This window comes from Gymnoscopelus braueri (genome assembly GCF_963280865.1).
Source record: "Gymnoscopelus braueri genome assembly, chromosome: 8".
Classification (NCBI taxonomy): domain Eukaryota; kingdom Metazoa; phylum Chordata; class Actinopteri; order Myctophiformes; family Myctophidae; genus Gymnoscopelus; species Gymnoscopelus braueri.
This window is the reverse complement of record NC_137609.1, coordinates 22,738,814-22,754,566: the sequence shown is the minus strand read 5'-3', so window position 1 is coordinate 22,754,566 and position 15,753 is coordinate 22,738,814. Positions and strand designations below refer to the sequence as shown.

Sequence of the window (15,753 nt, the reverse complement as noted above, 5' to 3'; positions counted from 1 at the left end):
TTTTTATGAGCTACAGCAATTGCAGTCCATTTTGCAGTCTCTGGAAGTAATTTATTAAATTGGAGGACAACAGTTATAAAGTTTTGATCAGCTCCACACATGCAAGATTTTATGACTAAAATACACTTAAGTTGCAATGTTGTATCTAGATTACTTTAAATTATGCTGCATTTTGTATTTTTCAGAACCAAATAGTGGGAAGTGCTTGGTTAAAGTAACATTTTCTTGTACTACATTTCATTATATTCTAAAGGAGGAAAGGAGAATTATGTTGTGAAAGAAATGGCGGAATATTGGTCTTGAATTGTCACATGTTAAGCAGTGTTTGGTTTCATGGTCAGTTTATCTTCTTCAATTTGTGTTGAAGAAGATAACACCTGTACACATAATGAATTGATACTAGCACATTAATTGTCAGGGATATTCTGGGCAGATTGTTAAAGGCAATAGTTTCATTAATTTGATAAATAATTTCTAATTCAAGAACAATGACATGAAACATTTTATACAAGAACAGTGTATTTCCCATAAAATGCAAATAAGTTCCCCTCTTCATTACAAATGATATGTTACAAACATTCAGTTTAATTTAGTCTTTGGACAAGAGCTATCATGGCATGAAATGGTTTTGCCATCACTGGTGTAAATAATACATGATTTATTGGTTCTGAAGACCACAATTGTAGAGACTTGTTTTTGATGGGGGGAAAAACGAAAGAAAACACATTTAAAATGGAATATTTTCTAGCTGTTTGAACCGCTTTTGAGTCAGTCACACAGACTAAACAAGTACAACTGAATCTTTTGTCAAAAGGAGGGTTTACATTTTCAGAACGGCAACAATAACTGTCACGCCCGAAATTGCTCATCATGATTTTTATTTTATTAAGAATAGCTCAGTATCACAGTATACATATATATATATATGTGTATATACAGTCACATACAGTAAATGTAAATCTGATTCCAGGCAAATACAGGTAACAGGAAGTCAGGCTGCTTTTAACCTAAGAGAGAGATTCTTTCTGTACTTCCTTTTCATATGAACAACCTTTAACACAGTTTTCCAGGTACTCACGGGTATATCATGAACACAATCAGTAGTGATACTCAAATCCAATATTTTCACAGCGTGTTGTAAAAAAAAGGTTAAAGTATATCCCCAAAAAGTTCAAAATCAACCACCTCTTTACAGAAAAGATTGAAGGCACAGTCCCAGGGTATTAAATGCTGGATTTTGAATGCTTCTGTAGGTTTCAACCTTTTTCTTTGTTGGTTCATTCGCCCAGGCTCATGACTCAGTATTGCTCATCGTTTAGGGTATGATTCAAGCCCGCCATTTTTCGAAGCTATTTCACCCTCTCTTCTTTGTTCTTGCGAGTTCTCTTTTATTTGTTGAATTGGTACATTTCGTCTAAATTGCTCATGTTAACATGCTTCATACGGTAAAGTAGTAGTGCTTATATTGTATCTTATATCTATAAATTAGTTATGTGGTTTTCTATGCACGGTAATCTTAGGAATTTTTTGAAAGATGGGGGAGGGGATGGAAGAGGCTTTTCCCTCCAAAAAATGCTCTCACTCGGTTTTGATACAGTATCTTTTGGGCATTTTCTATTGTGTAATTTAAGGCATGATCCATCTTATTATTCTTCTGGTATACATCCTGTCTTTTCTATGCTCATCCACAATAAGGATATCTGTTACTTGGTGTTAAGTTAATCATATAAAATGCTCCTCTATTGTAAACTTTCAATTACCACGGTAATTTATTTTTCACCATAAGATGTGTGTGTGTGTGCTCATGTGTATGTGCATGCATGCGACGGAAATGACTTCTGTTCTAAAGAGAAAGTTACAAGCCATAAAAAGTATGTATATGACATTGCCCTTCCCACGCAAACATACGCTTAGGCCTTTGATGTGTCGTTGAGCCTTGATATCTCCCCACCGTTTACAAAAGACAGATGTATATGTTGGGAGGAATTCTTTGAAACAATAGACCAGGGGATGTAATTGACTTTGTATAGATACAAAAGAGTGTAAGTGAAGGTCTTTAGTATGTATTTGTTTAGTGATTAATCACTAACTCCAGTCTAGGGATGGGCCATAAGCTCTTATAGGCTATTCTCTGTTGAGTCTCACTGCCCCCCCCCCTCGTGTGTGTGTGTGTGTGTGTGTGTGTGTGTGTGTGTGTGTGTGTGTGTGTGTGTGTGTGTGTGTGTGTGTGTGGGGTGTGTGTGTGTGTGGGGGGGGGGGGGGGGGGGGAGTAGTATACTTGTAGTTGGTGGCTTGTAAAGGGTTTCCTAATATGGGCCGTCTTACAGGAGCGCCTCCCCCCTGTGGGCCAACCCCTCAGGTCTCAGCCAGTGATGACACAGCTTGGGAACGACTCACTTCCTCATTAATTGGCTGAAACCAGTTCTTACAGGAACCGCCGGGTGATAAATGTGAGAGTTCTGAGAAGTCATTCATTTCTCCTCGCTGCAGCAGCAGAGAGGAGGCACTGCAGGGGAGTTGAACGGGTTCACGGATGTGTGTGTGTGTATGTGTGTGTGTGAAAGCCGAGTGAGTGAGCGGTATGTGTGTACTGAATGTGTGTGAGAGGGAGAGGGAGAGCGGGAGAATGTGGGTGTCTGCTGCTGCTGCGTATCTGAACAAGCCAACTTTTTCTCTTTTTTTCTCTTTCATTTTCTTCTTTCTCTCAATTTTTTTTCTTTTGTTTTGTTTTGTTTTAAACGAAACTACTCAGTATAGCTGTGGTACATTCTGTACTTTTTCTGGTGTGTGTGTGTGTGTGTGCACCAGACTGTTTTAGTATTTTTTTATTCTCTGGTCTATTCTGAATTCCTATCTACGGGGATGAGCTGTGAGGATTCGCAGTTTGTCTCTCTCTCTCTCTGTGTCTCTCCCTCGTTGACACGGGAGATGGGAGCATATACTGTACAGGAGACAATACTGTACGTTACAGGAGGTATAAGGAGAGCATGCCTCCCTTTGTTGCTGCCCTTGGGTTGGTGAGTAACAATGACGTGACGTGATTTGTGTTGTCGCCCCCCCCCTCCCTCCCTCCCTTCTCTTCTCCCCTCTTCCTTCCCTCCTTCGCCTCCCTCCCCTCCCCTCTCCTCTCATCCCCTCCCCTCCCCTCCCATCCATCCCTCTCCCTCTCTCTCGCTCTCTCTCTCTTTTCCCTGTCTCTGTGCTGGTGGAGCCAGTGCTGTTCCAGTGCTGGGTGCGGCACTGCAGAAGCCCTTGAGGGACTACTTGGAGGCCCAGAGGGCCAAGCTGCACCACGGCGGCGCGGGAGAGGGGATCCCAGCGGTAAGTACGAGGGCCTCAAAGCCCCCTTCTCACAACCTCTATTCATTCACGTACGGGCGCAGAGGAAAGAATGTGGCCCCTTACTTTTGCCTCACCCTTCTCTATCCCTCTTCGCTCTTTTTTTTCTCAGTTCCCTCCAGCACCCCCCCCCCCCCCACCCCCCCCATCTCTTTATCTGTGATTTTCTTTTATCTTTTATCTCTACCAACCCCCCCTCACCCCCTTCCCGACATTCTATTTGAGAATGTTTAGGTTTTTTTAGCCGGTCACCTGTCTTTCTCTGTACCTGAGCGGCTTTGCGTTGCATTCTTCTATCATTTCACTTTTCTGTTTCTGTGCCGACATCGTAGAGGAGTAGTGTTGGGTATCTGTCCCAGGAGATCTCTCTCTTACGGTCGTAACATGCCGTGATACTGTAGATTAGAGAGCCTTGTTTAGGGGCCAGTGGCAGAATGACAGAGTGGGCTAGCACTGCACTGGGCGGGCTGCGGGGAGGTGGGGGTGGGGGGGAGCAGAGGGGCCAGTGTGGGGTCTGGCTCCGCTCTCCATGTAGAACTGTACTACTGTAGTGTGGGGTGTGCTGACTCATGCTCCATCTTAGCAATTGTGTGTGTGTGTGTGTGAGTGTGGTCACTCCTCCCCGTGTCACACACGCACGCTCACACTCGGTGCCCCGCCTGAACCCAGCGCTGACTGTAGGCCGGGGCGGGGGCCCCCGCCTATGACAATCCATCAAACCCCCTCCTCCTGTCTAGAACAAAAAGAGCCAGTTCTGGCCATAGCCCTATCGCTCTTTGAAAGCCTCTCTCTCTCTCTCTCTCCCTCTCTCTATCCCTCACTCACTCCCTCGCTCAAAGTGATTCATTGAGAAGGATTTTCTTTTTTCACGTCTTCTCATATGCGCGCACAAGAAGAAAAAAAGGCAAAACAAAAGGAAAGGATAGACGTTGAGTTGCACAACGAAGAGATTAAGGCAGTTCCAGAACTATGTTCCTTTTTTTTTTTGTGTGTTCTTGTAATGTGAGCCTCCTGCAGTTACAGGAGAGAAGCAAGGCAATTTAACTCGGTGGAGGCAGGCTGCAAGCTGGGGTCAGTGGGGGCGTTCGGAGGGGAGGATGGCGGGGGCTGCTGCGTGTTTTATTACCCCTGATCCCTATCTGTCCTGCACATGGAGCTGGATCCCACCTAGCCTCCAGCACCAATCTGGGCCTGGGGGGGGTGAGGGGGGGTTTGGAGTAGTAGGGCGTGAGGAAGGCCAACAGCATAGGCTAGCTCGCATGTGGGTTACTGTCGGCGAGCGGCGTCGTCGTGCAACGCAGTGTGAATTAACCTCAACTGACCTGGCTCTTCTTCTTCCCTCTCTCTCTGTTCCTGTGGTTCCTGGCAGGAGGAGAACTGGTTGTCGTGGCTCTTTGAGAAGATCGTGGTCATCATGGTATGTTTCTTTGTCTGCTCCATCGTCAACTCCATGGCCCAGAGTTATGCCAAGCGCAGGCAACAGGAGAAGCACTTGGAGGGCAAGACGGAGTAGAAGTCACGGGCCTTCTGCCTCCTCAGGTGGTCCTCCAGCACGCAGCTCTCAACACTTCCTCCTCCTCCTCGTTTGTCCTCTTCCTTCTCCTTCAGGCTTCTGTCAGACAGGGATCCCACCATTATCAGAGGCGTGGGTGCCACCATCCCTTTTCTTTGTTTTTGGTAGCGGCGCCATTTACGTTGAACTTGGACTTAATTGACTTTTTTTTCGAGCCCATCCTTGTGGTAGTGACATCCTTAGTTCTTGGGCTCGGTCCAGGGTTTTTTTCTCTTTTAAGGTAGGTGCTGGTGGCGGTGTTACATGCGCACGTGTGTATATGTGCTTTTTGTATGGAACCAGGCATGTAGTATTTCAACCAGCTCTCCGGCGTGAAGACCTACTGGCAGTAATTGTCCTCAGCGAGGCCTTAAGCTGTAGTGTTTAGTAAGGCTGCTTCCACTAGAACCTTACGGTCTTATCTCCTTACAGACATATAGTTTACATTTTTCTATTTGGCAGAACTAGATTTATTACTTAAACTTGAATTACTTTGTGATGTATTGTAAAGCTAGCACAACGGCAGTGTTATTTATCTTGAGGCTTTATTTATTTGTGTTTTGTTAATGTATACTGTGTGTATTTATATATATATATATATATATATATATATATTATATATATATAGACACACAGTATATGTGTGTGTGTGGTTTACATTTGACTTTAGTGCAATAATGGCTGAATGCTGTGGCTGCTATGGCGAAACAAAGCGTGTAAATAACTGTGTCCAGTACGATGCCATGATGCCCATCTCATTTCTACAATCTGTCTTAGAGGAGGGAAATCATAGAAGAATATATGTTGACTTGATATCTGCTTGTACATACAGTGAGTTATATGACCATTGCTACCATATGTACAGTAGTCTCATCACAGTAACCTTTTGGATGAGATTTGATAAATCAACCATGAATCATCCTACTGGTTCCTTTGTCTGCTCTTATTGTTCTACTTCCAGGAAGAGAGCATATGAGTCAGCCTGGGGCCACTCTACCAGATGCAGCCATATATTGAATCAGATCTACGACTGTGTGTGTGTGTGTGTGTGTGTGTGTGTGTGTGTGTGCGTGCGCGTGTGTGTGTGTGTGTGTGTGTGTGTGTGTGTGTGTGTGTGTGTGCGCGCGCAAGGACACACATTTATGCGAGAGAGACAGAGTACAGTGTTTGCGTAGCTGGCTGCTCTACCTTTCATCTTTACGAACTAAACCAGATTGTTTTGTGCTAATAGACCAGGAGGTTTGGCTGCTAGTAGCTGCTGTTCCCTTTAAGCTTAGAGACAGTTTATTTCAGACTAACTGGCATAAGGTGTGTGTATGGTAAGTGGTCTCCTTTGTCTTCAGTCGTCTGGGGAGCTCTCTTTACTCCCAGCCCCTGTAAATCTCATACGATGATACAGAGGCTCACGTTCAACAACGCGGCAAGAGCTTTAAAACCTTTACAACCCTGTTTCTATGTCATTTAGATGTAATTTTGTTTTTGAAGGAAGCGGGGGGGGGTTCTCTGTCATTGCGATGTCCTTTTCTTTCGTAATCGCTTGTGAAATGTGTGCGCGCACGCTTGTGAGTGTGAGTGAGTGTGTGCGCGTGTGTGTGTGTGTGTGTGTGTGTATATATATTTTATTTTTATTTTTCCTTCTCTCTGTGCCGCTGCTGTGTTGGGCTGAGCGCAGTGGGCGCTAGAGAAGGCACAAGCAACAGGGAGGGCGGGGGGGGGAGAACCAGAGCACAGTGAAAAGCGTCTGTGCTGTGCAGTTACCTCAGCTGAACCTTCGAATGAACTCGTTGCACTGCCCCAGTCCACGGAGCCAGGAGACGAATCACTCGAGTAGATTCAAAACAGAGGGGCACTGTTGAGCGCGCTGAACCCGCTGCTCCGCACTAGCTCTACTCGCTGCATTTGAAATTCACCCCACCAACCCCCCCCCACATACACACACACACAGTAAAATCCTGAGTGTTAATTTAACTCTGAGAGTGTACAAATGGACCCGAAAGGGTCCATTTGTACACTCTCTGAGTTAAATTAACTGCAGATTTTTACAGTGCACCCCTCCCTTCATGGTAAGTAAAGAGAAATGCTAAAAAGGAATTGAAGACTGTCTGCATGCATGTGTGTGCGTATTTGTCTCGAGGCATGTTCCGTCACTCTCTCGATCTGTCAGATAGCTTATCAGACTGGTGTTGGCTGTTTAAGATTGCAAGGCGACAACAGTCTGTAGGCTGTCTGACATCTCGGGCTCTTTCATCTGACCAGCATCCTGTTTTGTCCTCTCCTCTGTTGTTGTCATTGTTTTCAGTCAGCATCAGTTCCCATTTGGAGGTGAGTGTGTGTGTGTGTGTGTGTGGAGGGGGAGGGGTGGAGGGGGGGGTTGTGCTCTCCGATGTCACTTCCCGTTATTCGCCACTTGTGAAACGTTGGGACATTTCTCTATTGTTGATTTCCTCCACGTTGACGTCTGTAAGGGGCGGGGCTCTATATAGGAATCATATTTTGTAAATGCCAATGTAATTTTTGTGAGTGTGCTTCTTAATATGTGTAAGTGTGCATGTGTTTTTTTGTGTTTTTTTTTTAAATTCTTCTCACTGGTATCATTGGCTTCCCATAAAACAAGCCTGTGTGTTTGTGTGTGTGTGTGCGCGTGTGTGTGTGTGTGTGTGTGTGTCTCCGAGGTTTGGCTCTGTTCTCTTGAATTTCCAGAGTATCCAGAAAGCACACACCTTATTGCAACACATTCCATTGTGACACCCAGTCCTGGGTATGGTACACGTAGTGCTTTCAGAACTCCCCCCTTCCCTTTTACACTTCCCTCTTCTCCTTTACTCAAAACTTTCCTCTGTTGCTCAATACTCACAGATTTTGTTTAAGGGTGCATTTTATTAGAACAAATCTCTCTGCGGGTGGCACACTTGTTTGTCTCGGGGGCCACGCATTGCTAATTATGTGTAAACTGAAAATCATGGTTTTGCCAAGAATTCTAATTCTGCTTTAGCTCCTTTCCTATACATAATATGTATAGGAAAGGAGCTAACGTAAAGCAGAATTTGATTTATTCATTTATCTCTCTCTCTCTCTCTCTCTCTCTCTCTCTCTCTCTCTCTCTCTCTCTCTCTCTCTCTCTCTCTCTCTCTCTCTCTCACACACACCGGTATATATACTTTATTCAGGAATGGTACAAAAGTTTCCCTGGTCATAAAAACAAAACATCATTGGATAACATAGGAATGGCCCTGCTGGCTCAGGGAGTGTGTTTTTGTTGGCAGTCTGAGAACGTCCTGGTCCATAAGGGAGCCCCCTTTTGGCATGCCTGTTTGTGCGTGTGTGTGTGTGTGTGTGTGTGTGTGTGTGTGTGTGTGTGTGTGTGTGTGTCTGTGTGTGTTTACGTGTTTGTCTAGAAACCGTGTTTGTTTGTATGTATACGTTATTTTGTGTCTGTCTTAATAGGTGTCTGTACTAAGATGTTGTTTTAAAAAGATTGTAATGTACTGTTATGCTTTTTTCTTTTTTTTTAATCTGGTTTCTCTATAAATAAAGTTTGTTAAAAAGAGGATTGGTTTCTGTTCATTATGTGATGAGCCTTGACCACACGGGGTATGCGCTGACCCTCGGGGCCTCTGAAGAATCTCACATGTCAGCCGAGGAGGGACAAGGTGGATAGCAAGTCCGTCACACTCAGATTTCATCATCTTATGTTTCACATTGAAACGGTTATCACGTTACACGTTTGCTCTCTCCACATTTACATCATATCCATTTCAAATTACATATCATATTGACTGGCAGAAACCTTGTATCTGCATATTTCGTCTTCATGTTTTTTCATAAATTAATGACCTTTATTATACTTCAAAAAATAGCCGATCTACAAGTTGACCATGAGATGCGTTGTGAACTTGTAGATCTGCTATTTTCACTATTGTGGAAACAACAATTCACAAAATACAGACACCGGGTAGAAAGTGGATTAAATAAATACTTAACCAATGAAAAGTATTAACAAGAGCTTGTGACTAATTTAATAACTCATTGGATCCATTTGGAACACAGGTTCTAAAGTAACGATTTTGGTTTCCGCCTGACAGCAATATTATATCAAGCCTGTGGTGTTGACCAAGAGTTATTCATAACTACAGTTACTTACCAGCTGTTCTGCTGTTTACCCTGTATAAATGTAACTCATTTAGCATATCTTTATCTTCTGTATGTGTCGACATGCATATTTAACTGTTATATAGGCAAATAAGGTCTGTGCTATTACATAAATGAAACATTTGATTCCAAAAGCAACATTTTCATCAAGAAAAGGGCATCTTCTCTACAAAATCTGTGCAGCCTTGAAAATCCATATCTGGACTGTTACTCAAGCACAGCAGTCAGCGTTAATCATATTACAAAACGGTATGATTTTAGAATAAGAGTAGTAACAATTATATTTAATTTCAAGTACATTTTAGGACACTTTACTTTGGAATGTAGGATTTTAGAATATGACCTTCCATACACACAATAATTAATGGAAAAATACGTGTGCTCGTACTGTATACATTTATACAGGTGTTCAAGACTACATGTAGATGGGTGTAAAAACTAATGACCAACATAACAGAGAAATATTCTTTACAATCTTTTGTCCTGAGGTCAGATGTAGTGTCTATGGCCCAGCGGTCCCTGTGGGACAAGGCCAACCACACCCAGACCGCCATGAAGAGACCCCCCCCCCCCCGCCCCCCCCGGCCCCACCAACCCACACCCCAGGGCTCTGGATCAACACCCAACACGCAAATCCTGCCTGTCCAAACAGGCTGGGGAACTGATATTCAAATGATGAGACTGCCTCTCTCTCTCTCCCCTAACCCCCCCCCCTCATATCTCCCTATGTGCTGTGGTTCTGATGTCTCTGGCTTGGTTAATTGCAAGCAGGGTGAATCAGCCTCTCTCCAGGGGGCTTTCCCCTCCCTGTCAGCAAGCTTAACCACTGAGGGACGCTGAACTATCACTAACTTAATCCCCCCCTCGTCATTTGAAATATTTGAGAGATGTATCATTTCCTTTATCGGTTAAGACGGCGAGCTTTGACCAGTTTGTTATACCCCCCCCCCCTCCCATCGTACAGAGAAGAGGATCAACATTATGTTTTATTGCCAGGTACGATTGCACAAGTTAGAAATTTGTCTTGGTGAGGTTGTTGCATTACATTGAGTAATAACAGTATTAATACACATTTACAAATGAAAATGTTATGCATATGTGTATATATATATATATATATACATACACACACACACACACACACACACACATTACACGTATATATAAGTATCTCCTTTATAAATATGTTAAGCTCCTACATTGAAAAGAATAAAGTCTGCACACTGGTAGTTGCAAAAAGCTCCAGAATGTATTGCTCGTCAACGTTTCGGCCTGTTCAGGCCTTCATCAGGACATATATATATATATATATATATATATATATATACATATATATATTTATTGCTCGTCAACGTTTCGGCCTGTTCAGGCCTTCATCAGGACATATATATATATGTCCTGATGAAGGCCTGAACAGGCCGAAACGTTGACGATAATAAATTCTGGAGCTTTTTGCAACTACCAGTGTGCAGACTTTATTCTTTTTTATCATACTTTGTTTGTCTAAGCACCTGGGCCAATGGATGTGCGTGCACTACCTTTTTCATACGTAAGCTCCTACATTGCACTGGTGTGTTTACAACAGTGGTGGACAGTACAGTATATACTTGAGTACTGAATTAAGTATTTTCTTTGAGTATCTGTACTGACTCCACTTTCTGGGAAGGGAAAACGTACATTATGAATTAACCACTTGAGCCCTATTTCAAATATAGTGAAAATAGCAAATCTACAAGCTCACAACACCTTGTGAGCTTGTAGGTTTGCTTGTAGGTCTGAGCCTGTTGATCTTTTTCTATATTTAAATAGATGGTAAATTTTACAATTAGGCTGGAAAATGTCTAAACTTAGTTTGACAGATTGACCTGACCTGACATTCCAATGTTACGGGATATCTATGCTGTAAGCATGCACATGTTCACGTTCACATTCACGCCCGCACTCACACACACACATCATTACCACTTCTGAAAGAACAAATCCATAGAGACGTCCCGGCTCAAAAAGAGTCATTTCCTTTATTGTGGCTTTAGCATACCAAGATCAAACTAGCTTATCAAACGCCTCAGATTTTAATACCCTCATAATTCAGTCCATCTGAGTTATTATGGGCCTCATTTACATGAGATCAATAGACGGATTCAGAATGATTGAGTGTCTTACCAAACGTATGGACAGGCCTTTGGCTGGATACTGTTGTGGTCCATTGTAATTATTTATGTAATGTTATTCGAAGCATTAAATACCGGCAATGTAATATTTCTCACATCGAAATTGATCCAGCCACACATTCTCCCTGTGCTGTCTTGATCTACATGTGCAGGATTTTTGCAGACCATAGTTAAGCAAGAGCATCTGGCCTCCCCTGCCCACAATGCCATCATGGCAGAATGCCCCATGGTCTGTACCAGATGGCAGTGCCATAGCACCATAATCAACAGACATATCCTGGTTTCTGTTCCGGTTGCCTTTTCATTCTGTAGTATATTACACTGTCTCATTTGAGTTCCATTTTACTTCAGCTCAGGTTCAGTTTTCATTGGTTAAGAGATGTTAGAATAGTGCCTTGAATCAAATTGCAGTTATTAAACATTTATTGATCTCCATTTGGAGCAAGAAGCCTTAAGTAAAGGTTTTTAATTGCTAACTTTTTTCTACTATTGTCCTAAGTCAAAATTTGGATTTAAAGCTATTTGGTTCTAAAAGTTCCCACACCAAAATCCTGTTAATGTAGCCACTTTCAACCTGGCATCCCTATTTCGAGCATATCATTTTGGGCGAAAATGTTCAAAGATGTGACATACATACATTTGTAGATCGACTATTTTTGCTATTTGTTGGACCTATAAAGGTCCATTCTTACAATCTCAGAGTTGAATTAACACTCAGGAGATATACATGATACTGTAGTTAATACAAGCTCTGTGTGTCACAATGAAAACCTTAAGAAATACTGAAATGTCTCATATCATCCCATGTTAGTAATTCTGTAACCTTTGCATTGCCCTTTAAATGGAAATTCAATAATACAAGATTGGCCCAAATAATGGCACCGCATGCATCAAGGCATAGAGGCTGTATGAAGAACGTTTTTTTGTTGTATAAATTATGGCTTAGATAATACAGTACAAACGTTCCTGACAAGTGGGAGAAATGTTAACAGTAAATCATAATTAATATACTTTTTTAAGACAAGTTTATGTGCAACAAACTGTCAACCCTGCATGTCAATGACTTATTATGAACGTGTAAGCTAAAGAAGGCTCATGGTCAGGCTAAGCATATATATTCCAGTTCTGGACTTGTACGATGAGGTCTGGTCCTTACACAAGTTTATTATTGCAGATAAGTAGCTATAAAATGCTTCACTGTTTGTGGCATTTCCAAATAAATCCCTTTTATTAGCAACTTCTTTTTTTGTAGTACAACATAAATGAATGCTTCGTCTGCAGTACATCAACATCAGAAATGATTTCAGCTAGGTATGTAACATCCACATCCACTGTGTGGGGTCTGTTTATTGAATTGGCCAATAGCACTCTGCACACAACCGCAAAAGTGCAAACAAAGTTAAACACTGCACTAGGCTACAAAACAAACAAACTGCATCCCCAGCTCGTATGAGCTTGCTTACTGGCAGTAACTTCTCCACCAAAGAGTTTCCTCCTGCCTTCACTATCTTATCTATCATGAGCCCTGACCCCTTTAACCCTTTCCTGTCATTACTATCTAAATGCCCTTGGAGCAGCATCAATACGCATGGGGGGGGGGGGGGACAAATCATTTTCCTTCTTTTCTAGACCAATGGTCTGAAACATTTTAAAGTCTAGGACTTTTTTTTGTGCCAGGGACCCCCTTAAGAGAGGATTTTTGGATTTTGTACAGAATTCTACAACTGTCTATACATATATGTATATGTATATGTGGAGAGATAACAGTGGAGAGCTAAATAAGGATTCTTATGCATTCTCTCATTGGACTGTGAAAACAGTGAAATTAAACTCTTCCTCGTCGTGCTGGGGACCCCCTAGAAGCCCCTCAATTGCCACTAGACCCCCTTTTAGAGCCATTGTTCAAGAGAGTCTAGATTAGAACAATAAACTCATCCTCTATCTATACACTGACTACTCTGCTACACTCAAACTTATTCACTGTATCAACTAACGTTATATTCTTAATTATGCGTATTGTTTCTCTTTGTCAGTGTTTGCCTAACCTTATGATTCCCTACACGATGAGGATTCGCTTCCTCTTCCTTCACGTTATAATCTGCCAGAGAAAAACAGACTATTCCACCTGTTAATCACCATCCATGTTTGGTATGTGAAGTACAGTAGGAAATTGCAGAAAATTGAGAGTCCATCAAATCTCTGCTAGTTGTCATTTCCTTTGTTTTACCAAACCACATCATTGGAATTGTTTCATTGAAAATGTACTGACATTTTAGCCATTCTACATTGTGATCGTGGTGGGGCATGGAGAGGATAAGCAACTTCTCCTTTTCAATACAGAGCTCTGAGGCTCTGAAAGCAGTACCACTGAATGTTGTTGATGCATAGATTTAAAAAGAGCATGATTAAAATCTGTGCACTTTTCCATTAGCGGGAAAAGTAATCATCAAAATGCTGTTCTTTGTGCACAATCACCCTGATTAGTTACAGTCAGTACCTACAAACAATATCAAACGATGGGAACTTCATGATACACTACAGTTCATATCCTACTTTTGAACAGACATTAACAACATCAACTTCTCACAGTGGCCCACAACATAGATTTGTTGCTTTCTATGAATGTCTTGTCAACTCTATTGTAAACCTAAACAAAGCAAAGCAAAGGAAAAAAATCCACAGAAAAAGCATTTGGTTACTAAATACAGCTGGGTTTGATTGCTGAGCAATTAAAATAAAACAAACAATTGGGCACGACTGAAACATAATTCAAAACAACAGTACCCTGCAGGTGGTCTTTTCTGGGTGTCCTGCGATGCAGCTCAGGGGAGCCTGCAAACAACCTGTTAAAGAGCTAAACTTCTAACTACCAAGTAGGCAACATTCAAATCACCCCTTGGAAAACGTCAGCTGTTCCCATTGCTTGCCCATGATCTAGTTCCAGCCAATACAAGATCTCTCTGTAAATCATCTTGTGATAGGCTGCCAACTGTGATTTTGCAGGGTTGGTTGGTAGTATCTGACTACATGTAATTGGGATTATGTAATCAGATTACGAAACATAAGTAACTATAATCAACCCAGATTACATTGTGAAACTGTGCAATTAGATTATTGTTACATTTGTCAAGGAAGCTTGATTACATTTTTGATTACCACTTTAAGATATGGCAATTTTCATCCCCCAACCCTGACAACCCAGCAGGACAGTCTGGATTCCTTTTCTTTCGGAGCCCTCTCCTGTCCCAATCCTCATTTCTGTCATTACTTTGTCTTTAGTTTGGCATTTTTCAGATTATACATCATCGTGTGTCTCTTGCAATCATTTGGGGATTCAGTCCATTTGAAACATATGAAACATATGGATGATAGATAGACAGATAGATAGATAGATAGATGTAGCACCATCAATTTATTTTTCATGGTAACGCCATGAACTCATGAAAAGTGTGTCTGGCATACAGGTTTTCTCAGCCCTGTGGCCCACAGATGATTGTACAGTAATCCAAAAGTATTTAGATTAGATTATAATTGTTTTGTAATCCAAAGGATTACATCATTTATAAAAAGAAATGCCATCTAATTTTTATTCAGTAACTGCTACATTTTAAAGCAATCTCATCCATGCTGCCAAAAGAAAGCTGTCGGAAGTGTAGCTGAGCCCAACATATTATTAATATGCAATCAGATAGGTAATTACTTTGGCCATTATCTATGTATGAATAAAGGACACCAGTCACACCAGTCACACCATGAGCAGAAAGTCGGATTTTGATGGTGTTTCCGCTTAATTTAGATTGAACAGCTAAAAGTGTCAGGATAACAGAGAAGAGCAGAAACATAAACATCCACATTATGACATCATGGGCTCAGAAAGTAGGCTACATAATTACACCAGAAATTCCTTAGGGAGGTTATTTAACCACTAGTGCAATTATGAAGCTGTGATTTTATACCAAAACTCAAAAGTAGCCATTTGTTTACATTTCTGTGAAGAATATAACCACAAAATGGTAGCCTAACGCACATTTCTTTTCAAATGAAAAGTATTTTTTTCCTTTCTTTTTCTTTTACTTTTACTATTCTTTGAACTCTAAAACCAGTCGCAAAGCGATTCCTTTGTTCTTACTGCCATCTACTGACAATGAAGGGCTGAGAGTCTCATTCCAGGTTTGACTTTTCCAAGAGTGACCTGGCCAAGAGAGCATCATGAAACACACACACACACACACACACACACACTCACACACTCACACACACACACACACACACACACACACACACACACACACACACACACACACACACACACACACACACACACACACACACACACACACACACACACACAGACAGACACACACACACACGTGAAACAAATAACTGCTGAACTATAGCTTGCAAGTTGCATGCTAGACATAATTTCAGTTGTCTCATTGGTTGAGGAACATTCAGCATTAAACAACAGTAGGCCTAGCTGTAGCCCTATTTTGATCTAATATGAACGAGACATAAAGCAATGAATCACATCACCTTATTAAG

The 15,753-nt window shown here is 41.8% G+C and overlaps 1 protein-coding gene and 1 long non-coding RNA gene across 2 annotated transcripts in view; both read left to right on the top strand.

Annotated features, from left to right (window-relative positions):
* Nucleotides 1-6,239, top strand: part of LOC308091125 (vacuole membrane protein 1-like) — a 76,756-nt gene extending 70,517 nt beyond the window's left edge. The window contains exons 11-12 of the mRNA XM_080436496.1: nucleotides 3,216-3,321; nucleotides 4,709-6,239. Coding sequence (XP_080292622.1) covers nucleotides 3,216-3,321; nucleotides 4,709-4,852 — 250 coding nt within the window. The 3' untranslated portion in view covers nucleotides 4,853-6,239. The remainder of the gene's footprint in view (nucleotides 1-3,215; nucleotides 3,322-4,708) is intronic.
* A 1,021-nt stretch (nucleotides 6,240-7,260) lies between these two features.
* On the top strand, nucleotides 7,261-8,439 carry LOC308089658. The gene is made up of 2 exons (XR_013933527.1): nucleotides 7,261-8,252; nucleotides 8,287-8,439. It is a non-coding gene; the product is annotated as an uncharacterized lncRNA (long non-coding RNA).
* Nucleotides 8,440-15,753: the final 7,314 nt, after the last annotated feature.